The sequence below is a fragment of the Microcaecilia unicolor genome, chromosome 1, assembly GCF_901765095.1.
Source record: "Microcaecilia unicolor chromosome 1, aMicUni1.1, whole genome shotgun sequence".
NCBI lineage: Eukaryota > Metazoa > Chordata > Amphibia > Gymnophiona > Siphonopidae > Microcaecilia > Microcaecilia unicolor.
The window spans coordinates 198,027,772-198,054,617 of NC_044031.1; the positions used below are offsets into that span (position 1 = coordinate 198,027,772).

At 47.2% G+C, this 26,846-nt stretch overlaps 1 protein-coding gene across 1 annotated transcript in view; it reads left to right on the plus strand.

The window, feature by feature from the left end:
- Positions 1–26,329, plus strand: part of LARS2 (leucyl-tRNA synthetase 2, mitochondrial) — a 242,795-nt gene extending 216,466 nt beyond the window's left edge. The window contains 4 exon segments of the mRNA XM_030203605.1: positions 5,019–5,130; positions 5,829–5,956; positions 24,851–24,977; positions 24,980–26,329. Coding sequence (XP_030059465.1) covers positions 5,019–5,130; positions 5,829–5,956; positions 24,851–24,977; positions 24,980–25,026 — 414 coding nt within the window. The 3' untranslated portion in view covers positions 25,027–26,329.
- The last annotated feature ends 517 nt before the right edge of the window (positions 26,330–26,846 follow it).

Below are 26,846 nucleotides of genomic sequence, written 5' to 3' on the forward strand. Positions count from 1 at the left end.
CCTACAGTGTCATGGGATCTCAACGTCGTCCTCACCCAGCTGATGAAACCTCCTTTTGAGCCACTGAATACCTGCCATCTGAAGTACTTGACCTGGAAGGTCATTTTCTTGGTGGCAGTTACTTCAGCTCGTAGGGTCAGTGAGCTTCAAGCCCTAGTAGCTCATGCTCCATATACCAAATTTCATCACAACAGAGTAGTGCTCCACACCCACCCAAAGTTCCTGCCGAAGGTGGTGTCGGAGTTCCATCTTAACCAGTCAATTGTCTTGCCAACATTCTTCCCCAGGCCGCATACCCGCCCTGCTGAACGTCAGTTGCACACATTGGACTGCAAGAGAGCATTGGCCTTCTACTTGGAGCGGACACAGCCCCACAGACAGTCCGCCCAATTGTTTATTTCTTTCGACCCTAACAGGCTAGGGGTCGCTGTCGGGAAACGCACCATCTCCAGTTGGCTAGCAGATTGCATTTCCTTCACTTACGCCCAGGCTGGGCTGGCTCTTGAGGGTCATGTCACGGCTCATAGTGTTAGAGCCATGGCAGCGTCAGTGGCCCACTTGAAGTCAGCCACTATTGAAGAGATTTGCAAGGCTGCGACGTGGTCATCTGTCCACACATTCACATCGCATTACTGCCTCCAGCAGGATACCCGACGCGACAGTCGGTTCGGGCAGTCGGTGCTGCAGAATCTGTTTGGGGTGTAAATCCAACTCCACCCTCCAGGACCCGCATTTCTTCTGGTCAGGCTGCACTCTCTGTTAGTTGTTCTTCGTAGGTCAATTTCTGTTGTATCCTCGCCGTTGCGAGGTTCAATTGACCGGGGTTCTTGTTTTGAGTGAGCCTGAGAGCTAGGGATACCCCAGTCGTGAGAACAAGCAGCCTGCTTGTCCTCGGAGAAAGTGAATGATACATACCTGTAGCAGGTGTTCTCCGAGGACAGCAGGCTGATTGTTCTCACCTACCCTCCCTCCTCCCCTTTGGAGTTGCGTTTTCATCTTTTTGCTTGTCATTCAACTGGCGGGAACGGTCGCGCACGGGCGGGAAGACGGCCGCGCATGCGCAGTGGGCGTGCCCTGCATGCGGACCGCCCGCGAAGCTTCTTCCGGTTGGTGGGGGCTGACGCGGACGTCACCCAGTCGTGAGAACAATCAGCCTGCTGTCCTCGGAGAACACCTGCTACAGGTATGTATCATTCACTTTTTAGCTGCTTGGAATTGGCTCTATGCACTGGTCATTCTTGATAGCAGTTGCTGAGAAAAGTGACTGTCCACTGTCGCCAGCTGTTAACTCCTGGGGAAATTCTGCACAGCTATGCAATGTAGAATTTGTGCAGAATTTCCCTTATGCATTTGGAAGGCACCAGTGGCTCTCCTCTGTTGCCCAATTGCCTGACAAAAGGAAGCAACACACGTGTATATTGTGCCACGTCCTTCTCCTCTGCTTGTCCTAGGCCTGATTACTTATATGAACCATTTGTCCCTCCGTACAGCCTTGTGGTTCAAATGAGCAGACAGAAAGCTATAGTGACAGCCAGTGGCCGCTTACTTGTCACAATAGTTTTGACGACTTTGGAGATTAAATGGAGAGGGGGTTGAGGGACTTTAGTTTCAACAGAATCAGATTCTTAAAAATAGTTATGTAGTTAAAAGAAAATTTTCCAGTTTATTCACTTTGAAGTTTCTGATTCTGATATCCTCGACTGGTCCAGTTTTTGTTGTCCAAGAGGAGGGTTAGATGTAAATATAAATGCAGCTCAGATCACAGGACATGAGGAGAGTTGTTTATAATATGAAGGGAAGATAAAAGTTTCCTTTCTCCAGACCACCTTTTAAGGCTGCTTTTAAATCTTAACCCCTTATTCTCCTGTCCATACCCATGTTTTGAACCATTGCACAATAAATTAAACTCCCTAATTCTCTAATTTGTCCACCTTGATTGTAAGCTCTAAGGAGCAAGAAGCAACACAAACATTTTCCATCTGTAAAAAAGATCTCTGCTGAATTGTTCTGGAACAACATTGAACAATGGAATATAGATAAATCTTCATTGGAGCTATTAGCGAATTGGGATGAAGTTAGTGGGAGTGTTTTGAATGATTTGGCACATTTGAAAACTAAGAAAGGGGAAAAAAACGTAAGGCAAACCCATGGTTTGATGACATAGTATTTCAACAGAAACAGCTACCTAGATGTTTAGAAAGGAAATGACAAAGGATGTGACTAGACAATTATGCAGAACGGAATTTTCAAACTATAAGGCACTTTTAAAAGAAAAAGAGATTGTTTCTCCAAGGAGATAGTTATAACTGAGATCGATTCACAAAAGTTATTCAACTAGTTCACTTATTGAAGGATCCCAAGTACTTTTTGCAATCTACAGTTACTGATAAGCTTACTGCAAACGAATTAGCTCTGTTTTTTAAAGGAAAAGTTCAAAAGATTCAACAAGAATTAAAAAAACGTGAATCCTCTGTTTGAACCAGTTATTAGTCCTCAAGAGGATATCCCTACAGATAAAGGTTGGGAAGTCTTTAAAGAGCCGAATATAACAGAAGTAACAGAGTTATTAACTATAACTGTGGTTTTGCATATTAGATAGCTGTCCAAATTAATGAAAGATGCTCCCTTTCCCTTCCTTTTTTCTAACAGACTGGATCTCATTTTTACTTGCTCATTGCAGTTTTCCTATAAAGGGGGGGAATATTGTTTTAACACCTATTCCTAAAAATCTTAAGTTAGGCCTTAATGGAATTACTAATTATAGGCCGGTGGCGTCAATACCACTTGTTACAATACCCAGCAAGATCCCCATAATGAACAAAATATTTTATACTGCTTATCCCAGAAATAGTGGATTTTCCCCATGTCCATTTAATAACGGTCTATGGACTTTTCCTTTAGGAAGCTGTCCAAACCTTTTTTAAACTCCGCTAAGCTAACCGCCTTTACCACATTCTCTGGCAATGAATTCCAGAGTTTAATTACATGTTGAGTGAAGAAAATTTTTCTCCGATTCGTTTTAAATTTACTACATTGTAGCTTCATCGAATGTCCCCTAGTCCTAGTATTTTTGGAAAGCGTGAACAGATGCTTCACATCTACCCGTTCAACTCCACTCATTATTTTATAGACCTCTATCATATCTCCCCTCAGCCACCTTTTCTAATTCCACTATATCTTTTTTGAGATGCGGCGACCAGAATTGAATACAATATTTGAGGTGCGGTCGCACCATGGAGCAATACAAAGGCATTATAATGTCCTCATTTTTTTTCCATTCCTTTCCTAATAATACCTAACATTCTATTTGCTTTCTTAGCCACAGCAGCACACTGAGCATAAGGTTTCGACGTATCATCAACAACGACACCTAGATCCCTTTCTTGGTCCGTGACTCCTAATGTGGAACCTTGCATGACGTAGCTATAATTCGGGTTTCTCTTTCCCACTTGTGTCACTTTGCACTTGCTCAGATTAAACGTCATCTGCCATTTAGACACCCAGTCTTGTAAGGTCCTCTTGTAATTTTTCACAATCCTCCCGCGATTTAACGACTTTGAATAACTTTGTGTCATCAGCAAATTTAATTACCTCACTAGTTACTCCCATCTCTAGGTCATTTATAAATATGTTAAAAAGCAGCGGTCCCAGCACCAGGGCCGGTCTTAGGCTGAGGCGGCCGCATAGGGCCTCGCGCTTAGGGGGGCCCCGCACGGCGCGGCTCAGTCAGCCTCCTCCCAGGCATAGGCGCCCACACGACCCAGTTTCGCCACTCGTCCCACCTGCCCGCCCTCTTCTTCTCACCCCCAAGATCCCTTTCCTTTTTTTCTTTTAAATTTACCTCCAGTCCGGCAGCGCAGCGATAGCGTCAGTGAAAGCGCTCCCAGTAAAAGCGCTTCTCTTCGCTCAGTGTCCCGCCTTCTTCTGACATCATGAGGGAGAAGCTGGACGTGGGGAAGGATATAGAGGGGCAATGATGGACAGAAGGTGAGGGATATGGACACAAGTGAGATAGCTAAACAGAGCAAGAATAATGGCACAGAAGAGAGATTCTCAACATAGCAGGAGGTATAGTGGCAGGGACACAGAGAGAAATACTGGACAGGGCAGATAAGGATGCAGAGGAAAGATGAATGATTGACACAGAGAAAGAAAAATGCCAAATAGACGAAGAGACCCTGCTGCAGTGGGTCCATGAACAAGTTAACTATGGCCTGTAACTGCATCAGGAGTGTTATATTTTCCTGAAATTTTGCACAGTCACTACCGCCATCTTCAGCCTTAGTGCATAAGCTGCAGGTGAGTACACCTGATCAGCCAGTATTTATCTAGTTTTTTTCTTCCTTCCACTTTTCTGCTGTAGTGTTGTCTTTGCAGAGATGTAGTATAGATTTTATACAAAAGGGTATGCCACATGAAGATACTCAGCAAGACTTGTGAAAGGCATTGTATTGTTCCCCTTCAGACCACCATAGCAACTCACCAGCTTTCCTGCTGAACTTTATGCTTGTTCCCTCTTCCCCTGTATAAGACTGGAGTACATGCTGCTTTCATTTTTAATGATGATTTAAGCTGCAAGCCAGGCAGTTGACATACCATGCATTCAAAAGATGCCTCTTTTGGACAATGTATGATAAGGTTGGCAAAGCTTTGTTTGGTCACATGCCTTGATCAAGAATGTAAGAAAAGGGCATGTGTCTAAAAAATTAGATGATATATACTGTTAGTTACAGCTAAAAGTACCAAAAATTATTGCATTCTGTTGGTGAAAAGCTAAATACATTTATTAAATTGTTTCTATTTTTTATTTTTGTCCTAAATTAATAGATCCAGTAACGAAAAATCAGTATATGAGCAAAGTCTATCTTCAGTCTGTTAGGTAACTCAGCATAGCTTTCCAGCTATAGAGTGCAATGTCAAACTGTATTTTGTCAGTTCCTCTTGGTCTACAGCTTGTTTTTTTTATTTTAATCTGTTTAATACCTGTAATTCACTGTGTTCTCCTTTCTTTCCTATAGCAAACTCATCAGCGTCTCATCCTGCACAGTGTTGAATATGAAGATGCCTTGGCTGCCCTCTGCATCATGATTGCACCTATGGCCCCACATTTAGCATCAGAACTATGGAAAGGTACATTACAGAAACCTACTGATAGAGAGGCACATAAATTAATTTCTGAAGAGTTATCTAGTCCAGAGTTTTTATTTCCATGTTATGTTGATTCCCTCTATCAGGGTACACATTTTTACACACTCCCACCCCCTCTCCACATGCTCAGAGATGGAATAATTATAACTTACATATGCAGATCATGGAGCTATAAGAGGTGTTCTTTATTTTGCCATGCAATTTTAGACTTGTTATTTCCCTTATTAGGTGTTTTGATCTGTAGACAGTCTGATTTCTGAATTTTGCGTTTACCATGTACCTGTTTTTTCACCACCCTTACCCCTGCTGTCATTTCCAGCTATTTTTTCCACCAATGCTTCCTCCTATATCAGGTCTTTTCCTTCTACCTATTCCTCTTCTCAGAACTTCCCCCTACTAACCCAGTCGTACTTCATGATCGTTTAGTCCTTCAGCTATGTTCTACCCCCATCCAATATGTAGTCCTTAAACTGTCTCTTTCCTCCAGTCTCCATTAGTTGAACTCCTCTCCCACTCTAGTCTCACATCCTTGACACCCCCACTCCAGTCTCTAGTTCTTGAACCTCCCCTATCCCTCAGTAGCCTGTCCTTGAGCCAGCCCCCACTGTTGCTGATTCTTCTTCTGTCTTAATGCATTTAAAGTATTGATTTGACAGTGTGACAATTTGTTTGCAACACAGGCATGGAGCATGTGCCTAATAAACTGTGCACCAGTTATAAGTGGGATGCTGATGTACTGATTCAGTCCTGGCCCAGCGTGGACCCAGAGTATCTCCAGCAGCCAGACATAATACAGATGTTGGTTCTGGTAGGAATTTTCATCTTTACTTTGATTTTGTCTGACTGAATGTCTCATTCCTAAAAGTGAAGTCATTTACAAGTTGATAACATGGTTGAGTAAAATGCCTTTAGGAATTAAGCAGGGGCGTAGACAGACACCCAATTTTGGGTGGGCCTGGGCCCAAGATGGGTGGGCAGAAGAACCTTGCCCCGTCCCACAGGTGATTTGGTCTCTCCTTCTCTCACCTGCATGCTATATGGTCTCTCAAACATCCCCCCTCTTCCGTATACCTTTTAAATAGCAGATTTTCACCAGCAACGAGCAGCAACTAATACACACTGCTCATGTTGGCCCCACACCCTTCCCTCTGATGCAACTTCCTGTTTCCGCCTAGGCAGAAATACATCAGAGGGAAGGCTGTGGGGCCAGTGCAAGCAGTATGTATTTCACTTTTCACTGTAGGCGAAGATCTGCTACTTACAAGGTATGCAGGAAGGACACTTGTTGGGAATTTTCGGCTGGTGGGGCTTGGGGATCCCTGCCAGCCACATCATAGGTGTCCTGCTACTGGGTGGGCCTGGGCCCACCCAAGCCCACCCTTGGCTACACCACTGGAATTAAGTTGTTCCTTACACTCCTGAGAGGATGATTAGGTCCTTGCAGGATTTTAGATTAGTGTTGCCACACTTCTCTAGGGTTCGGTGGGAGGCAGCTAAAGCTAGTGCATTTTCTAGTTGGCTCCAACACTTTCAGATACCTTCCAAAAAATATTTGTGCTGAAATGAATTTAAGGCTTTTGAAAGATTGTTAAAGACACATGTTTTGTGCTAGCTTTTAATATTGTACCAGATGGGGAGGGAAAAACATACTGATGTAGGATGGGAAACATATTGTAATATATGTTTTCTTGTCTTTGCTTTTCTGTTAGAATGGTTGTTTTTTGTTTTGTCTTTTAGAGGTTATAGAGTTTCTTTTTGTCGGAATGGATGTGTTTAGGTCTGTCCTATCAAGTTTATAGAGTTCTTTTTTTTTTTCTTTTATTGTAAACCGCCTTGATCTGGTCAAGTATTGGCAGTATATCAAGTTTTAATTAACTGTAACTGTTTGTTTTACAGAGTATTTCACTTTCTTTGTTATAGCAAAGTCTAACAAAACTGGAATAAAATCTGTTTACATGATGGCATAACCTCAGTAGTGCATGTGTATCACCAACTTTAAAAGTATGCCAGGCAGTCTGGGTCAGGAGGAAATGCTGCTCTTCAAACTATGCATCTAGCAGAGGCAAGGAAGAAGAGAGTGTTTTGCAAGCTTTGTCTACACTGGTGCTGAGTTTCCATCTATTTGGGAATGCTTAGACCTGAAGGCTCAAGGACTTTGGTGAAATCTCTAGGTACTGGAGGGACAAGACTGGATAAGGGAGCAGAGTAGTTTTTCTTCCATATCATCAAGCTGATCAATCCATAGACTGGTGGGTTGTGTCCATCTACCAGCAGGTGGAGATAGAGAGCAAACTTTTGCCTCCCTATATGTGGTCATGTGCTGCCGGAAACTCCTCAGTATGTTCTCTATCTCAGCAGGTGGTGGTCACACACAGCAGCAGCTCTGGCTAGGCCTCCAAGCCTAATCCTTAGGTTTTGTTGAGGCCTGGGGTTGAGGGCTCTTTTGAGCAAGTGCAAACCTGGTGGTGCCAGGTCCCTCCTTTTCTCCCCCCTCCCGCTGGCTCCGTTTAAAAAAAAAAAAAAAAAAAAAAATATTTTTAAACGTCTTTAAAGGCGTTTAATTCGACGTTTCTTTAAACGTTCATTGCAGCTACTCACTGGGACACCAGTTCGTTACAGCTCGGAGCGGCAAGCAGGTAATTTTACCTTTTTATAGCGGGCAGGGGGTTCCCCGATTCTTCTCCTCGTGGCAATGGCGTCGGAGGGCGAGGGCGCAAAGGGTCGCTCCCCGGATCGCTGGAGCGCTTCTAGAGGGGATGCGGGGGTTTTACAACCTGATTCGCCCTTGATGGGTGATAGTTTAGTGACCGATGAATGTCCCGGTCGTTCCTCCGGCGTGGCGGTTTTTTCCCGCCATAAACGCCCATCCCCCGCTCCTCGCCTCCGCCATCTTGGCCGGCCACGCGGCTCGGACGGCTTCTTCGGGGCCGCCCTTGAGGTTGGAGACATTAATGCCATGAACGCCCTTAATTTGGGCGACGGCACAAAAGCGGCTAAAGTTAAGCGCCGTTCTTCCCGCGCGGCTCCTTCACGGAGTTTCGCGCCGGACGCCATTTTGGATGCACAGTATGTCTCTCCCCCGCTATTGCGAGCGCCGGTTGAGAGTGCGTCTAGGGCTGTTGCCCAGGCTGCGGAAGTGCACAGTCTGGGGGGTTTCTCCCCCGAGTTTGTTTTGCTGCTGCATCAGGCTTTCCTCATGCAAACGCTGCCCCTGCTCCCTCTTCTGATAAAGAGGTTGAGGTTCCCAGAGGTAAACGCCCTCGGGTTGATTTCCAGGCCTTGGAGGACTTTTGTCTCCTCCGATGTAGATGAGGGCAGCGTGTCTGAGGTCTCCCAACGATCCTTTGCGGATTCCTTGGAGGAGATAGATCCCCGCTCGGATGGAGCGGATGACCCCTCTGCAGCGCGGCTTTTTAGCCCAGAGGATTTGCCCAACCTGTTGTTACAGGCCATGGACACTTTGAAGATTTCCTCTCCGGAGGACGTCTCTCCCTCAGCCCCTGTTGGCTCTGCCATTATGCTGGGGACGAAGCGCCCGCCTAGAACCTTCCACGTGCATGATGCCATGCACACCTTAATTGCGGCTCAATGGGATGTCCCGGAAACGAGCCTTAAAGTGGCTAGGGCTATGTCCCGCCTCTATCCTTTGGCTGTGAGTGAACGTGAGGCCTATCTGTGGCCTACCGTGGATTCTTTAATCACTGCGGTGACTAAGAAAACGGCGTTGCCGGTGGAAGGTGGCACGGCCCTAAAGGACGCCCAAGACAGAAGATTGGAGGCGGCCTTAAGGTCGTCCTTGGAGGCAGTTGCTTTAAGTTTGCAGGCCTCAGTTTGCGGCTCCTATGTGGCCAGGGCGTGCCGGACTATGGTGCAGCGGGCTTCCCCCTCGGATCATTCCTTGAGGGCTGATTGGCCGGCCCTGGAATCGGGCTTAGCCTATTTGGCAGACTTGCTGTATGATGTCTGGAGAGCCTCAGCTAAAGGCATGGCTCAGACAGTCTCTGCGCGGCGGTGGCTTTGGCTGAAACATTGGTCTGCTGACCACGCCTCTAAATCCCGCCTGGCTAGATTGCCTTTTAAAGGCAAGCTGCTCTTTGGGGTCGAGCTGGACAAAATCGTGACCGATCTCGGCACGTCTAAGGGCAAGAAATTACCAGAGGTCAGGGCTCGGGTTAGTACTCGTCCCGATACCTCCATACCGCCCGGGCAAGTCGGGTTCCTCTGCCCCCTCTTCCTTCAAGAGGAATTTCTCCCCCAAGCAGCATTCCTTTCGCAGAGACCGCCGTCCCGGAGGTGCTCCCTCCGGTCCTCCCCCAGGGTCTCGTACCCAATGACGGGGCCTTGGTCCACGCCCCAGTGCAGATTGGAGGACGGCTGTCCTCGTTTCTGGGCGAGTGGACCACTATAACTTCAGACGCGTGGGTGCTGGAAGTCATCAGAGACGGCTACAAGCTAGAGTTCTGCCAACCCTTAAGAGACGGGTTTGTACTCTCTCCCTGCAAGTCTCCGGTCAAGCTGTGGTAGTGCAGCAGACCTTGGACAACCTGATCCGCCTGGGTGCGGTCGTTCCGGTGCCAAAAAATCAGATTGGCAAGGGACGTTACTCCATTTACTTTGTGGTTCCAAAGAAGGAGGTTCTGTCCGGCCTATCCTCGACCTCAAAGGGGTCAATCGGGCCTGGAAAGTGAGGCACTTTCGCATGGAGACTCTCCGCTCTGTTATAGCGGCAGTGAAGGCAGGAGAGTTCTTGGCTTCCTTGGAAATCAAGGAAGCGTACCTGCATATTCCCATCTGGCCTCCTCTCCAACGCTTTCTGCGTTTACAGTCCTGAGACGACACTTCCAGTTCAGAGCCCTCCCTTTCGGGTTGGCTACTGCTCCGCGGACCTTTTCCAAAGTAATGGGGGTCATAGCGGCCTTCCTGCTAAAGGAAGGAGTACAAGTCCATCCTTATCTGGACGACTGGTTGATCCGAGCCCCCTCTTATGCAGAGTGCGGCAAAGCTATGGACCGGGTAGTTGCTCTTTTGAGCTCCCTGGGATGGATCATCAACTGGAAGAAGAGCCAGCTGCGCCCGACTCAGTCCCTGGTGTATCTGGGAGTTCGATTCGACACCCAAGTGGGCAGAGTGTTCCTGCCAGACAATCGGATTGTCAAGCTTCAGGCTCAGGTGGGACTAGTTCCTAGTAGCCTCTCCTATTCGGGCTTGGGACTACGTGCAGCTGTTGGGCTCTATGACGGCCACGATGGAAGTAGTGCCCTGGGCCAGGGCTCATATGAGACCTCTACAGCTATCTCTGCTGCTGCGCTGGACTCCGATGTCGGAGGATTATGCTGTGCGCCTTCCCGTGGACCCAGCAGTGCGCAAGGCGCTGAGCTGGTGGACGCAGACAGACAAGTTGTCTGCAGGATTGCCTCTGGTGACCCCGGAGTGGATGGTCGTCACGACAGACGCCTCTTTGATGGGCTGGGGAGCCCACTGCTTGGGAAGGACAGCGCAGGGGCTCTAGTCTCCTGCAGAGGCAAGTGGTCTATCAACCTCCTGGAACTCAGAGCCATTCGCTTGGTGTTATTGGAGTTCATCCCGGTACTCGTGTTGAAGCCTGTACGGGTCCTGTCGGACAATGCCACGGCTGTGGCCTATATCAACCGCCAGGGAGGTACCAGAGCGCCCCTCTAGCCAAGGAGGCTATGAGTCTTTGCCAGTGGGCGGAAGCGAACCTGGAGCAGCTTTCAGCGGCCCACATTGCCGGAGTCATGAATGTCAAGGCGGACTTTCTCAGTCGCCATACCTTGGAGCCCGGAGAGTGGCAACTATCTGCTCAGGTGTTCTTGGACATCACGAAGCGCTGGGGCCAGCCGAGCCTAGATCTGATGGCGTCATCGGCCAATGGCCAAGTGCCGCGCTTTTTCAGCAGAGGACGGGACCCTCGATCCCTGGGAGTAGATGCTCTTCTCCAACAGTGGCCGACACAAGAGCTCCTCTATGTGTTCCCGCCCTGGCCCATGTTGGGCAGGGTGCTAGACCGGGTGGCAAAGCATCCCGGCAGGGTAATCCTGGTGGGTCCGGATTGGCCCAGACGTCCCTGGTATGCGGACTTGTTCAGGCTCTCAGTCGACGATCCTCTGCGGCTGTCAGGGGAGCAGGGCCTGTTACATCAGGGTCCCGTGGTGATGGAGGATCCCTCTCCCTTTGGTCTTACGGCCTGGCTATTGAGCGGCAGCGTCTGAGGAAGAAGGGCTTCTCAGACAAGGTCATCGCCACTATGCTGAGAGCGAGGAAGCGCTCTACTTCTACTGCTTACGCCAGGGTTTGGCGTATCTTTGCAGCATGGTGTGAAGCAGGCTCACTTTCTCCCTTCACTGCTCCAATTTCTTCAGTGTTGGCGTTCCTGCAAGAAGGTCTGGAGAAAGGCCTGTCGCTCAGTTCCCTTAAAGTCCAGGTAGCGGCTCTGGCTTGCTTCAGGGGCCGCCTGAAGGGTGCTTCCCTGGCTTCGCAGCCAGATGTGGTGCGCTTTCTCAAGGGAGTTAATCACCTGCGCCCTCCTCTGCACTCAGTGGTGCCTGCGTGGAATCTCAACCTGGTGCTAAGAGCATTGCAGAAGCCGCCTTTGGAACCCTTGTCGAGGGCATCTCTGAAAGACCTGACGTTGAAAGCAGTCTTTTTGGTGGCTATCACTTCAGACAGAAGAGTTTCCGAGCTCCAGGCGCTCTCATGTCGAGAGCCTTTTCTGCAGTGCACTGAGGCAGGAGTGACTATTCGCACAGTGCCTTCCTTCCTGCCCAAGATTGGTTCTCGCTTCCATGTGAATCAGCAGCTCTGTCTCCCTTCCTTTCGTAGGGAGGACTACCCAGAGGAGTACTCCGCTCTTGAATATCTGGATGTGAGACGAGTCATCATCAGATACTTGGAAGTGACCAATGATTTCCGGAAATCGGATCATCTGTTTGTCCTGTTTGCAGGTCCTCGTAAGGGTCTGCAGGCTGCTAAGCCTACAGTGGCAAGATGGGTCCAGGAAGCCATGGCAGCGGCTTATGTGGCCGCGGGGAAGGTGCCGCCTATCCAGCTGAAGGCTCACTCCACGAGAGCTCAGGCGGCCTCGATGGCAGAGGCCGGATCCGTCTCCTTGGAAGAGATATGCAAGGCGGCAACGTGGGCTTCGGCTCATACATTCTCCAAGCATTACCGTTTGACTGTGGCTGCACGGGCGGAGGCCCGGTTTGGAGCTTCAGTGTTGAGGTCAGGGATTTCTATGTCCCGCCCTGGGTGAGTACTGCTTCGGTACATCCCACCAGTCTATGGATTGATCAGCTTGATGATATGGAAGGTAAAATTATGTATAATCATACCTGATAATTTTCTTTCCATTAATCATAGCTGATCAATCCATAGCCCCTCCCAGATATCTGTACTGTTTATATTCTGGTTGAATTTTAGGTTCAAGTTTAGCCTTCAGTTACTTCAGGAGGACTTCGTGTTCAAGTTCTTCTTTCACTTGGATTCTTCAAGAGTTGAGACGACTTTGTGTTACAGTGAGCTGCTGCATTCCTCTCCCCTCCGTTTTACGGGGCTGGATTGAGACATAAATTCTGCCGGCACTCCCTCCCGCTTCGTGCGGCTGTAGGGCAGCTTTGTACCCCTCCCGCTTCGGCGGTGTTAGGGTCAGTCAGCTCCTCCCGCGGTTGCGGTTGCAGGATAAGCCAGATCCCCCCGCATCGGCGGGTGTGGTGTCCCTCCCCCGCTCCGCGGGGATGAGCTGGACGGATTCCCCTCCCCCACTTGTGTGGGGATGAGCTGGGTTAATTCCCCTCCCCCGTTTCGGCGGTGGTGAGCTGGGCAGAGTGTCCCTTCGTGGGTGTAATTCTCTAAGTGCTGAGTCCTGCGGATGGAGCTTTGATATCGACATACTGAGGAGTTTCCGGCAGCACATGACCACATATAGGGAGGCAAAAGTTTGCTCTCTATCTCCACCTGCTGGTAGATGGACACAACCCACCAGTCTATGGATTGATCAGCTATGATTAATGGAAAGAAAATTATCAGGTATGATTATACATAATTTTACCTTTGTTCTGCCCTGTCCACCCCAGCCTCACCCCTCCCTTCTGTCCCCTCCTGCATAACAGGAAGGGAATATGGTAACTATAGAAGGAAAATGACTGGATTAGGGAGCAGAGTGGCTGTTTGCTCTGTCTGCTTTGGCCTCAGCCTCATTCCTCCCCTTCCCCCTCCCCTCCTGTTTCCTATATACTGCTTTGGATGACAGAAGCTGAAGGAGGAAGCAGAGGGCTTTTCTTTTCTGAATGCAATTTCTTGCAGGATGCCCTGTGTGCTCATTTCTAACCAGGAGAAGGAAAGGGAAAGTGCTAAGGGAAGGGGAAATATTATGGGCTTGGTGCCAGGGGAAGAGGGAGAATGCTGGTCTCAGACTTGAAGATAGGGGAGGTTAGAAAGAATGTGTGAAGAGGAAGAGAGCAAGTTGATCCACACCAAATCTAAGGACAACTATAACTCAAATGTTTCCCAGACTTGCCCTACAACCACTCCATCTATAGAAAACTGGAATCAGCAGAGTCTACGAGCTAGTAAAGTCCTTCTTGCTGCCCTTTGTCCTCCCTTTCCCACACTGATCTGTGATGACCCAGACTGGTGCCAGATGCAGGCTTGTATGAAATGCAGCTTCTGTGGCTTGCTGTTTGTCATCCTCCCCCAGGAAGACAGGCAGATCCAGTGGTGTGCTGGAGCTGGCTCACAAGAGCCATTTTTTTAAAAGAATTTTGGGAGCCGGTTGTTAAAGTAGCTACTTTAACAACTGGCTTCTAAAATTTGGACTTGGATACCCTCCTGGCTTTGGCGTCCTCCTCCCTATGTGGCTTAGGCTCTAGGGCGGGGTTATAATAGTGGTGCTACTGCTCAGACTTTGCTTGTCATCTCCCTCCTGCAAAAAGCTCAGGGCCGCTGAGAGGGGGGGCTGGGAGGGGCAAAATTCCCTGGACCCGGGCGTCCGGGGGGGGCCGGCGCCGGGGTCTCTCTCTCTCCTGCTCCTGCCGGGACTCGAGTGATCGTGTCCTGACAGGAACAGGAGAGAGAAAACTCCACTGCCACAGCCAGGCCACCCTTGGAGGCTGGGGAGGACCCGGAGGAGTAACTCCAACACTGCTCTTCTGCCCAGCTGAGCGGCACATGCCCTGAGAGAAAAAGCAGCCACAGGGTCAGGCAATCGGCAGAAGAGCAACACTGGAAAATATCTTCTGCTGGCGGGGCTTCGGGATCCCCACCAGCCACTGAGGTATTTTGAGGCAGCAATCTGGGGGGAGGGGCGGCTGCGATCCAGAGGGAGGCGACGGCGGCCCTACCCCCCCCCGGCCCGGTTCAGTCTCAACGGCCCTGAAAAAGTTCACACTGCCTGTTTTTCACTGTGAAAAAAGAGAGATTCTGCCAGGGAAGAGAACGTCCCTTCTTTGTTTTTTAGCAGGGAGGTGTGTTTTTGAGTCTGTCTCTGTATGTTCTTGGGAGAGTGATTGTGATGATTTCCTGAGGTTTCTGGCTCCACTGCTGCACTTTTCCTCTGACAGCTATTGCTGTGAGGAGAGCCAGCCTGGCTGAGCCATTAGGCAAAATTAGGCAGTAGTCTAGGAATGCAGCTTATTGGGGGGGGGGGGGGGTGGAGAGGGGAAGGTTAAGTACCAAACAGCAGCTGTAATTGGAGTAAAACAATAGAACCTGACACAACCATACAAACTAAAAGAACCATCAGTGTTTGTTTTACATGCTGAACGAGTGAGTGATTTTCCAGTAGCAAATTTACCTGGACAAATGATGTTTAAAATGTAGTCTAATTATTTGTATGTAATATTACAAAATGTAATATTTAAAAGCATGTCTTCTTGAGGGAGGGCAGAATAGGTGCTTGAAAGTTAAGCCTCCCTACCCCATCCCTCAAAATAGATTATAATGGATTACAAGGGGACATGGGTTGGGGGGGGGGAGATGGTACATGGGGGAGAGAGGGAGAAATATTGGACATGATGTGGGGTGGGGGGGGTGGAGACCCATGTGGCCCTGGGGGGGGGGGCCTGAGACCCATGTGGCCGGGGGGGGGGGGGGGGTGCCACGAAAAATTGCACAGACATCAAGGGTGCTGTAAACCGAAAAAGTTTGGGAAACACTGAATTACACGTTGAGTGAAGAAATATTTTCTCCGATTCGTTTTAAATTTACTACTTTGTAGCTTCATCGCATGCCCCCTAATCCTAGTATTTTTGGAAAGAGTAAATAAATGATTCACGTCTACCCGTTCCAGTCCACTCATTATTTTATAGACCTCTATCATATCTCCCCTCTGCCGTCTTTTCTCCAGGCCGAAGAGCCCCAGCCGCTTTAGCCTTTCCTCATAGGGAAGTCGTCCCATCCCCTTTATCATTTTCGTCGCCCTTCTCTATACCTTTTCTAATGCCATTATATCTTTTTTGAGATGCAGCGACCAGAATTGAACACATTATTCAAGGTGCAGTCGCACCGTGGAGCAATACAAATGTCCTCATTTTTTTTCCATTCCTTTCCTAATAATAACTAACATTCTATTTGCTTTCTTAGCTGCCGCAGCACACAGACCAAAAGTTTTCAAAGTATCATCAATGACGACACCTAGAACTCTTTCTTGGTCGGTGACTCCTAACGTGAAACCTTGTATTACGTAGCTATGATTCGGGTTCCTCTTTCCCACATGCATCACTTTGCACTTGCTCACATTAAACGTCATCTGCCATTTAGACGCCCAGTCTTGTAAGGTCCTCTTGTAATTTTTCACAATCCTCTTGCGATTTAACAACTTTGTGTCTCATCAGCAAATTTAATTACCTCACTAGTTACTCCCATCTCTAGGTCATTTGTAAATATGTTAAAAAGCAGTGGTCCCAGCACAGACCCCTGGGGAACCCCACTAACTACCCTTCTCTATTGAGAATACTGACCATTTAACCTGCTCTCTGTTTTCTGTCTTTTAACTAGTTTTTAATCCACAAGACATTGCCTCCTATCCCATGACTCTCCAATTTCCTCTGGAGTCTTTCATGAGGTACTTTGTCAAACGCCTTTTGAAATTCCAGATACACATTATCAACCAGCTCACCTTTATCCACATGTTTGTTCACCCCTTCAAAGAAACATAATAGATTAGTGAGGCACGATTTCTCTTCACTAAATCCATGTAGGCTTTGTCTCATTAATCTGTGCTTTTGAATAAGCTCTGTAATTTTGTTCTTTATAATAGCCTCTACCATTTTGCCCGGCACCGACGTCAGGCTCACCAGTCTAAAACTTCCCAGATTTCCTCTGGAACCTTTTTAAAAAATTGGCATTACATTGGCCACCCTCCAATCTTTTGGTACCACGCTTGATTTTCCACCCTTCACATACAAAGAGATCCATTATTTACAGCCAAGCCACAAGATACCACCGTATCTGCTCTGACCCAAGGGACAGAGACAAGACACCTTGAAATCCTGACTGTGTCCTTCGAACAGAAAGGCTACAACCCCAAAATAATCTCCAAGAATATTGCCTCCTCCCTCAAAACACCCAGGGAAAATCTGCTACAATACAAAGAAAAAAAAGCCACAGACAGAACCCCCATATAGTGACATACAACCCGGAGCTGGAAAAATTAAGAAAAATCATAAAAGATCATCAGCCTCTACTCCAGGAGGGCGAATTACTGAAAGAGATATTCCCATCCCCACCAGTGCTGGCTTTCCGACAGCCACCCAACTTAAAACACTAGCTAATCAGAAGTAAGCTCCCAACACAGACTCAAAAAGAAGAGAATGGCACACATCCTTACAATATATCCAGCTGCAATCTATGCCAAAACATTTCACAGGACCCCACAGTGTTCACAAAGGAAAAATATTCAACATAAAGGAATCCTTTACATGCTCATCTTCCAATGTGGTATACATCATTCAGTGTAAAAAATGTGACAAAGGATGCTTTACTGGAGAAACAAGCCAGATGCTAAAGACAAGATTTAATTTACATAGACATCACATGAAAAATACCAGTGCCAGCCAGGATTCCACTCCTATGGGGCAGCACTTTACAAAACCAGAACACTGTACCAGTGATTTCATAGTAAGAATCCTGAAAGGTAACTTTAAAACAATACAGGAATGTAAGACCTTTGAAGTCAGAATGATTGAATATTTTGACACCCACCAGACAGGACTTAACAAAGATCTGGGTTTTCTAGTGGCGGAGTAGCCTAGTGGTTAGTGCAGTGGACTTTGGTCCTGGGGAACTGGGTTCAATTCCCACTGCAGCTCCTTCTGACTATGGGCAAGTCACTTAACCCTTCATTGCCCCAGGTACAAAATAACCGCTTTGAATGTGGTTGCAAAATACCACAGAAAGGCGGTATATCAAGTCCCAATTACCTTTCCCATTATAAACCATAAAGTTGTATTGCTCTGTTTGTCACCCTCCTCTCACCTATCCACCCCCACCCTGTTAGACTGTCACTGAAATGCTTTGATGTTTCACTTATATATACTGTCATCTACCAACACTTGCTTATTTCCGATCTGACGAAGAAGGGCAACCTTCAAAAGCTAATCAAGAAATGTATCAAGTTATGTCCATTAAAAAAGGCATCATTTTATTTTATTTTCCATGTTTTATTTGTTTTATTTCTATTGATTACCTTTAAAGATAAATTACATATTACTAACAATAGTTCCGCAAGTTCATTTTTCAATTGTATCAGTAATGTGGGATGAATACCACCCAGTCCAGGAGATTTGCTACTCTTCAGTTTGTCAAATTGCCCCATTACATCCTCCAGGTTTATAGAGGTTTCATTCAGTTTTTCTGACTCGTCAGTTTTGAATACCATTTCTGGCACCGGTATCTCTCCCAAATCTCTCTGCTATGGCTTTGTCTTCCCTGATGTTCTCCACAGGACAGGTGTGCAACTCCCGCACCCTGTACAGTACTAGCGCTACTCTTTTGCCTAACTGGTCAGTTTTTGATTTGTAATACACAAGCGCAGAGTGTCCTCCCCTAACTGAACATCCTTTAGTAGCAGTCTGTTTCCTGCCTTCCCCCCCCCTCCACACATACACACACACATCTTCGCCATCACCACCAGTCGCTAACTCTTAATGCTACGAAGAACACCAGCAAGAAGGTTGTGCAGAACAGACATGTCTCAAAGGTGCTCTCACCCCCCTGTAACACGACTATCCAAATATCTAGCAAAATATTGTGGGTGATGGGATGCCGCTTATCTGGGGGGCATGTATCTGCCTCCCTTGCTCAGCCTGCCATAACTCTCTTGACCCAGAGCCCTTTTGTGGGATCGGGGTGCCCTTCTGCCTGCATAAAGAATGTGACTGCCGCCAGGTGGAAGGAAACCTTCCCTCTGGATGAGCCATTGTTCCACTTAGAAGTGATGTAGTCTACTATCATGCTTTCCAGCCATGGGCCTGCCTCCCATTCTCTTTCCAGCGCAAACCTCTTTAGCTGCTGGTGCCCACAGGATTAGGCTCTCCAAGTGCTTGGAGCGATGGACAGGCGGAGCAGCTCCCATGCTTCTGAAGTACGATCAGCCACAGATGATCTGGGATTGCCACTCCTATGGGATCCGCCTCTGGGACCAGTTTCCTGAAAAGGGCCCATTTGGAGCGGGAGAGAGAGTCATCTACTTTTTTACACCCCTCCTGGGACATGCTTTGCTTGCGCAGTTACATTAAGCGTTAAGCATTGCAGCACAAATATCCTCAACAAATTAACTACAAATTCACAGTATGCCATCTGCTTATTAATGGCCTCCACCACTGCTTTATCAGTCCAGAACACCACCCTTTTGTGCTGTATATGGGCACCCCAGATGAATAGGACCACTAATGTGGGAAACAGCTCCAAGAAGGTGATGCTCCAGCTAGTGCTGGTCTTAGCAATTGCAGGGCCCTGTGCAGACCAGTTCAGTGGGGCCCCCCTGCCCCCACCTAGCCCCGCTCCTTGTTGACAAGTAATTCAAATATACACAGTGCTATCATAGGAAACCTTTGGGTTTAAAAAGCAAAACCATGTGCATAAAAGGACTGGATAAATTAATTAAAACAAATCCCCTTAATATGTAATACTTGGTAGCAATAATGAAATAGTAATTGAATATTCACATAGCAAGCAGCCTAAGCCAACAGAGTTTTTTCCCACTGAACATAATTAACTTTGTATGAACTTGGCTGCTAATAGTCTGCTGAACTAGACAATGTTGGCACATTTAGACAGTCTCTGGACAGTTCTGCATGAAGGAAACCTTTCCCTCATTAATCAATACCTTCTCTGTGAAATAGTAGTAGTAGTAAAAAAAAAAGGGCAAGTTAATTTTTATAATATACCACTGCAAACCACAAAGCAAAAGGAGCAAGTTCTCACATGCCATCTTTTTTTCTTTTGATGTAGGAACAGGAAAAAAAAAAGATTTAAAATGCTCCCAGGTTTCAGTGTAATTCATGTTTAATGTGGGATAAAATGCCATAAATAAGTAAATAAATAAATAGATAGATAGAAACTCTGAATATTGAGCAACTGATTCTCATAATATGATGTTTGTTTAGTGGCCCTTTACCAGGAGAAAAAAATCTTCTTGCGAACATAACATATGCTAGGGTGTCCCTATAACAACCCCCTCCAAATAACACGCTGAGTACGATTTATAACAAATTACTGTTCTACTTATTATACTTCCTCTGTGTACAATCCGTATGCACAAGCCAGCATGTTTGAAAATTTAAGTGAGATTAAATAAAAATTCCACCAACAATGAAGAACAAGAACGTGGATGCAGCAGCTTGAGTACACAGGGATCCGGCTGTGTGAGATGGGGAAACAGATATTACCTTGATTTTTTTTTTTTACAGTATCCTATCCTCCCCTCCTCCCCATTCACCTACCTATTCCAGACCTCCTCCTCGCTCTTCTGGTGCCCTAAGCCGCAGAGTGCTATCCTGGCACATACCTGAATCCACCCTGGTGGTCTAGTAGAGTCTTCGGGGTAGAAAAGATCCCCAGTCTTTCCTGCCCGCTGCCGGCGTTGACCCTCTTGCTTCCGCATCTTCTTTATAATGGCTGCTGAAACTTCCAACGACGGCCTCGCAAGACTTCAGCAGAAGTCTCAGCAGCCATTTTTAAAGAGCGATGCGGCAAGTATAGGGTCAGCGATGCAGCGGGCAGGAAAGACTGGGGGATCTTTCCTGCCCCGAAGAATCCACTAGACCACCAGGGTGGAGGAGATGCAAAGCAGTCAGATCGCTGCAATAGCAGGGGAACAGGAGGGAGCGCCGCGAGGCCCTGTGCGACCGTTCCTGCCTAAGACTGGCCCTGGCTCCAGCATACCCCCTGAAGCGTCAGAATGGACTTCTAGTTCATAGCTGGAGACTAGCTCACCCTGCCACACAGAAAGGCCATTATACGAGCTTGGAAAGGAGTCCCATTTGCACAGGTCCTTGCAGATTTCCTGCATTATTGTTATGAAATGGGATGGCCTCTTAACGCCATAGTGGTGGCTAGCCTGCGAATAAACACCCTCCCAATCACAATGACTCTGCATGCAAAATTTAGATTTCCTATTGGGGACTGCATCGCCTCAGTGTGATTTTCTTGGATGTAATGGTCTGCGCAACTAGCCTCATAAGCTTGGTCAACTTCTCCTGAGGGAGTCTGTACACCATTTCAACTGAGTCTAACTGAATACCCAGGAATACTGTGTGGGGCCCGACTGTCTTCTCATGGACCAGCGGGACTCCATAGCGCTCGGCGACCGCTTTGAAATGCACCAACAAGGATGAGCAGCCTCTGGAGCCATCCAGGCCCACAAAGAAGTCTTCATCTAGATAGTGTATGATGTTATGGTTTGCAGCCATCCTCGCCACCACCCAATGTAGGAAAAAACTAAGTGTTTCAAATTGGGCACAAGAGATCATACACCCCATGGGCAGGCACTTGTCAAAATAGTATTGACCCTCGAAGCTAAACCCGAGTAATGGGAAATTATCCAGGTGTACTGGAAGTAACCTGAAGGCCAGTTCTATGTCTGCCTTGGCCATAAGAGCATTTGGACCGCATTTCTGAACCAGCCTTACTGCCTGACCAAATGAGGTATACTGGACTGTGCATTCCTCTTCAGGGAGGAAATCGTTGACTGAGTGGCCCACAGGGTAAGAAAGGTTATGAATGGGTTTGTACTTTCCTGTCTGTTTCTTGGGGATAACCGCTAATGATGATAGGATCATAGGTTAAAGTGGGGGGGGGGGGGGCAGAGAAAGGGCCCTCTATCCTACCCAAATGAATTTCTTCCCTTAACGTCCTGTGGACCACTTCCACCATTGCAGTGGTAGAAGGGGAATTCCTAGCCCTCTGACTCTGTAATGGGCCCATGTAAGGGATCTGGATGAAACCCTCCCGAATGAGGTTGGCCACTCATTGCTTGGGGGTATATTTTTTGCCAGAGGGTCATGCACTCTAAATATATTGGGAATGGGGCTTTGGTGGTGAGAGCCCCCTCAGGCAGACTGGGCAAGGTGATTTGTTGGATGACTGCTTTGGACATTTAACAGCAGGATGATTGGCTCCACAGGTGGAACAAGCATGTCTGTACTTGCATTTCCGTAAGCTGCAAGTGGCCCGTTTATATCTCCAGCAGATGTCCTGCCTGCTTCCCATGTGTCAGGCTGGCCCATTGGATATTCTGGGTCTGCCCTGTCCTGCCTTTGAGTGTATTTTGTTGGCCATAAGGTGAGCAAGGGGGAAGTGACAGGGCCGCAAGTCCTTTACTGCAGTTGGCTCCCTGCTGGCTGTCCTGGTGTCCCCGCCCTGCACCGCCAGCCTTGGGAAGAAAGACCCTGACTGTCCAGGCACGTAGCAAGGGATGTTGTGTTCCTGTGCAGGTTGGTGGAGATATGGGTAGGGAAAATGGTGGCAGAGAGTAGTTGGGAGGATGTGAATAATAGTGTGTGTTGTAGTTCCAAGCTGGTTACTGATAGGATCCTTGTTGGCAGGGTTTCCCCTGCGGCTCTGTCGGATAGGGGGAAGTACCATAGCTCTGCAGAAATGCTCCTGGCCCAAGCTGGGGTCCTTTTCATCCGGTTGCTGCATCCTGCCGTCCTGGGCTGGCTGCTGGTGCAATCTAATACAGGGGTTCTGCCTGGCAAGTGAAGGCACTGTGGTTCTGAAAATGTTCTCTGGCTGCTGGACCTTCTGCATTGGGAATTGCAATCTCTGGCTCCAATCTTGACTTTTCATCCCTTGTTGTTGCGGGTTTGGCTGTGCTTTTCCTCTTTTTGCTTTCTTTGCTTGTGGAGCCTTTTGGATTCTTCCCATTGGTCTTCGGCTTGTTGTCCAGCTTACTTTTATCCTGCTCTGCATCCTGTTCCTAGTTGTATCCCCCTGGCTGTTGGCTTTGGCTCTTCAATTGGTCCCGGAGGCTGTATTGGCTGGGGTAGCAGCAGTGTTGTCTGGTCTGTTCCCAGAATGCCCATGTTGCTCTCTTGCCCACCGTAGTACTAGTTCTGTGTGAGCACCAGCTTTGTGCGTCAAAATGGCTACTGTCTCTCACTGTGAGGCTGTGCACTTTGGAGGAGACTGATTGAGTCCCGTTCAGTTTAGCACATAGCAGGAAATGGGTTGCCCAGTCACTTGCTTCTGGCTGTAGGCAGGGTGTGATATTTATTTATTTATTTATACATTCGTGTATCCGAATGTTATCCAAAAACAAGTTTTGGTTCAAAGTGGCTTAGAATTTACATTTTGGTATGATTACAATAGTATTTTACAATTATGACTATCTATGGAATTGTCTATGGAATTTTTGAAGATGTAGTTTTGAAGAGGTAGGACAATAATTCATGTTAAATTTTTAGAGATGTAGGTTTGTGGAGGTAGGACGATAGTTTCAGTTTTTTGGGAATTTTGAAGAGGTTGATTTGAAGGGTAGGAATGAGGGTAGTTTATGTAGTTAGTTATCAAATATTTGTAGAGGTAGATTTGAGGAGGTAGGATGGCGATAGCTTATATAGATAACCTACCTCTTAAAAAAATTCTATACTTTTCATTTCTTTCCTGAATTGAAGGAAGTTGGTGATGCTTCTTATTGCTTTTGGTGTTGTATTGAGTTCCACCATTTGGAACCCAGGTAGCTGAATCCTGCTGTGTAGATGGTTTTATAGTTTGTTTCTGCAGTTGAGTAGATGAAGAAGTAGGTAGCTCCTGGTTTCAGGTCTTGCCTTTCTCAGGGATAGTTCAATCATGTCTAGCATGTACTGAGGTACCATTCCAATTAGTGTTTTGAAAATGGGGGTGCTCACATTGAAGAGTAGTCTTGCCTTGATTGGTAGCCAGTGTAGTGTTTTGAGCAGTGGAGTTGCTGTTTTGTATTTCAACTTCTTTAATTTTAGTCTTGCTACCATGTTTTGGATAGTTTGCAACAATTTTAGTGTGTTTTCCTTGCACTCTACGTATGCTGCATTACTGTAGTCTAGTGATAGTATTGTCGATTGTATCATTAGTCAAAATGATTGTCTGGAAAAATAGCAATGCTCGCAGGTTCTGTGCATGGGTCACAGAAGGCCCTTTCTCGTAGCACAGGCTCCCCATTTTGTCTTTTGCTAGCAGGCACTGACCATGGTGCCCTTACCCTGTTCAGGGTTCAAGAGTCTGCTAGACTCCCCAGCGCTGCTGTCACTCTTGTGCCTTCAGGAGAGGTCAGCCACAGCAAAGCTCCCACTTCCAGGAGACCAGCCTCAGTTACGTCTGTTCCTTTTTCTTTTACTTTTTTCTTTTCTTGGTTGCTGTGTGTGTCAGACCTCTTCTGCCAGTGCCTTTGAAAGAGTGGGTCGTGCCTCGCAGTCACTGTCTCAATTTGAAATCACACCTAATATCGCCTCCTCCCTGTACTTCTTTCCCCTTGCCGGCTCCCCCATACCTTCCAAGTTCCTTAGACAGCAGCTACAGTGCAGCAGTGTCTATATGCTGTTGATGCCTGCTTTGGAGGCTCCCTCTGACCCATCCCACTTCTGAGGAGACAGGAAATTGCATCAAAGGAGGGCAGGATGGGTCAGAGGGAGCCTCCACAGCAGGCAGCATATAGACATTGCTGTGCTGTCTTAAGAAACTTGGAAGGTATGGGGGAGGGAGGGAGGGAGGGAGAGACCCAGCGGGGCGGGGGAGCAGAGACAAGAGATGTTGGGACTGGGAGAGGGGCAGGGGAGCAGAGTGAAAGGCGGGGGAGCGCAGGGGAGCAGAGAGCGAGTGATGTTGGGACCCATGAGGAGGAAGGGGAGTAGAGAGTGAGCAATGTTGGAACCCAGGGGAGGGGGGGCAGGGTAGCAGAGAGTGAGCGATGTTGGGGTGCAGGGGCGAGGGAGCAGAGAGGGGGAGAGGTTGGGACCTGGGGGGCAGGGGAGCAAAGAGGAAGAGATGTTGGGACCCCCGGGGGAGGAGGCGAGAGGGTGAGATGTTGGACTAGGGGGACAAAGGGAAGGATAGATGTTGGACTGGGGGGGAAGAGGAGGGAAGAAGAGATGGACACAGGGCAGAAATAAGATTCTAGCAAGCATCTTTTAATCTCACAATTAATTGTGATTAAAAATTTTAATCAAATTGCGCCATTGTAACTAGTCATCTTTCGTTCTGATTTTTGCAGATAAACAACAAACGCTGTGGTACAGTGGGTGTGCCCCAGCAGGTGGCCCAAGATGCTGAGGAAGTGCACAAGCTTGTTCTTCAGAGTGAACTGGGAAGCAAACACCTACAAGGACAGACCATCAAAAGGCTTTTCTCTCCCCTCGGACAGCCCTCATCAATTTCCTTCTGGAGTGATCTGCTCTGAGTAATACATCCCAAGCCACTCCTTTCCGACCACCAGATGACATGTACTTTCAAAGAAAGCATTCTTCCACCAGTTAGGTGCACAAAAACCTGTATTGTATGAAAAGGAATAACTTGTTTATTGGTGATGGCAGGTGATGAAGAACCACTCATGAGATTCATTTCCCTATAAATCTGGGAGAGGAAGTCTGTATAAAGATGTGATATTTACACAGGCTGTAGGTGTCATCTGGAAGAAAATGAGAATGCTGAATTCTTGGTAGATGCAGCTGGATGTAAAAGGAGAAAAAGTTGAAATACAAAGGGCAGATTCTGCAGAAATATCTGAAAATGAAAGACTCTTATACCACAGACACAGCTTGTGACAGCTCCCGGGCGGCTGTGCTATATCAGAGCAGCACACCACGGCACAACCAGTTTCTAGGCACTGGCTTCCACATTGGACAGATAAACCTTCTTGCACAAGGCTCTCTGTTGCTGTCTTTAACACCAGTTACAATGGATTTCTGGTAACGGGGATTGATGCTTAAGCTATGGAAACTAAGCAGCGGAGAATATATTTTCTTGCATGGAATCATTAGCAAAGCAAGTTGTGCAGTTCTCTGCCAGTGTTGTCTACTCTCAGGAAGAGAGCATGATTCTGAAATAGTTTTGTGTGGCTGAGAGTGCAACACAAAACGTTTTGTCATAAAATACTCCCTGGTAATCAAACTGCTTAAGCTGGATATTTCTTGGCCTTTATTGCCCTGTCAATTAGTCTGAAGTGTTAAAATCTCAGAGCACATACCAGAAGTGATTTTTCTGTCATACTGTCTGCAGATAATTATGCTTTCTGGAAATTAATGGAGAGTAGACTCCAATTTCTTATCCCAAACCAGCTCCACAGAGAAAAAAAAGCAAAGAATTCCCTTTGGTTGCCGTTATGGTTTTAACTAACATAGGAAGAGCTGTTATCATTATTGTCATGACTAACCTAACAACGCAGAAGTTATGATAGGAAGAGCAAAGTATAGAATCATGTGCAACCCTTCCAAAGACAGATTTTACCCATTCCTCCATTTTTTTATGAACTAAGCAATGGTGGTTAAAACGCAGGAGTGGAAGACGCCTGTGCCTTTTTTGCCTTTTGGTTGGTTAAAACATAGTACAGCCTCTGGTTAGTCATGATTTTCCAGGACTTAATATTGCAATTCCATCTCTTAAGAAAGGTATTCGTTGCTGTTTGACTAGCCCTGTCTGTGTCTTGTGCCTCTTTTAAGGTGACTTGAATAAACATTGGAATGTTAATAATTCTCCTCTGATTTATTTGATTAATCAGTTACTAAACAGAAGTAAAGTATCAGATTAAGATACACAGCCCTGGCATATTCATGGTAATCATTTTTTATTGGAAACTTTATTTTTATATTGAAGCCATTTTTTACCAGCAATATAAAGAATCGCCTCCTCAGCAACAATGCTCCTTAAGGGCTGCTGCTGCAGTTGCTAGCACTCCAAGTATCCTCCTGATCAAGGTGGCTCCATGTGGGCTGCACCTCCAAGGTGGATACCCTCAGATTTCTCTCTCTCTGCCTCCCCCCCAGCACGCAAACACACACACTCAAAGGTCTCTCTGTGCCTCCCCTCAACACACATGCAAACACCCACCCGCTATCCTCATAGCTTTCTCTCTGCCTCTGGAGGGTACGCATGTATACACACACACACACACCCCTATACCCATAGCTCTCTTTCTACCTCCCACCAGCACTCACATACACACACACCCATAGCTTTCTCTCTCTGGCTCACCCTGCACACAGGGTGAGCCA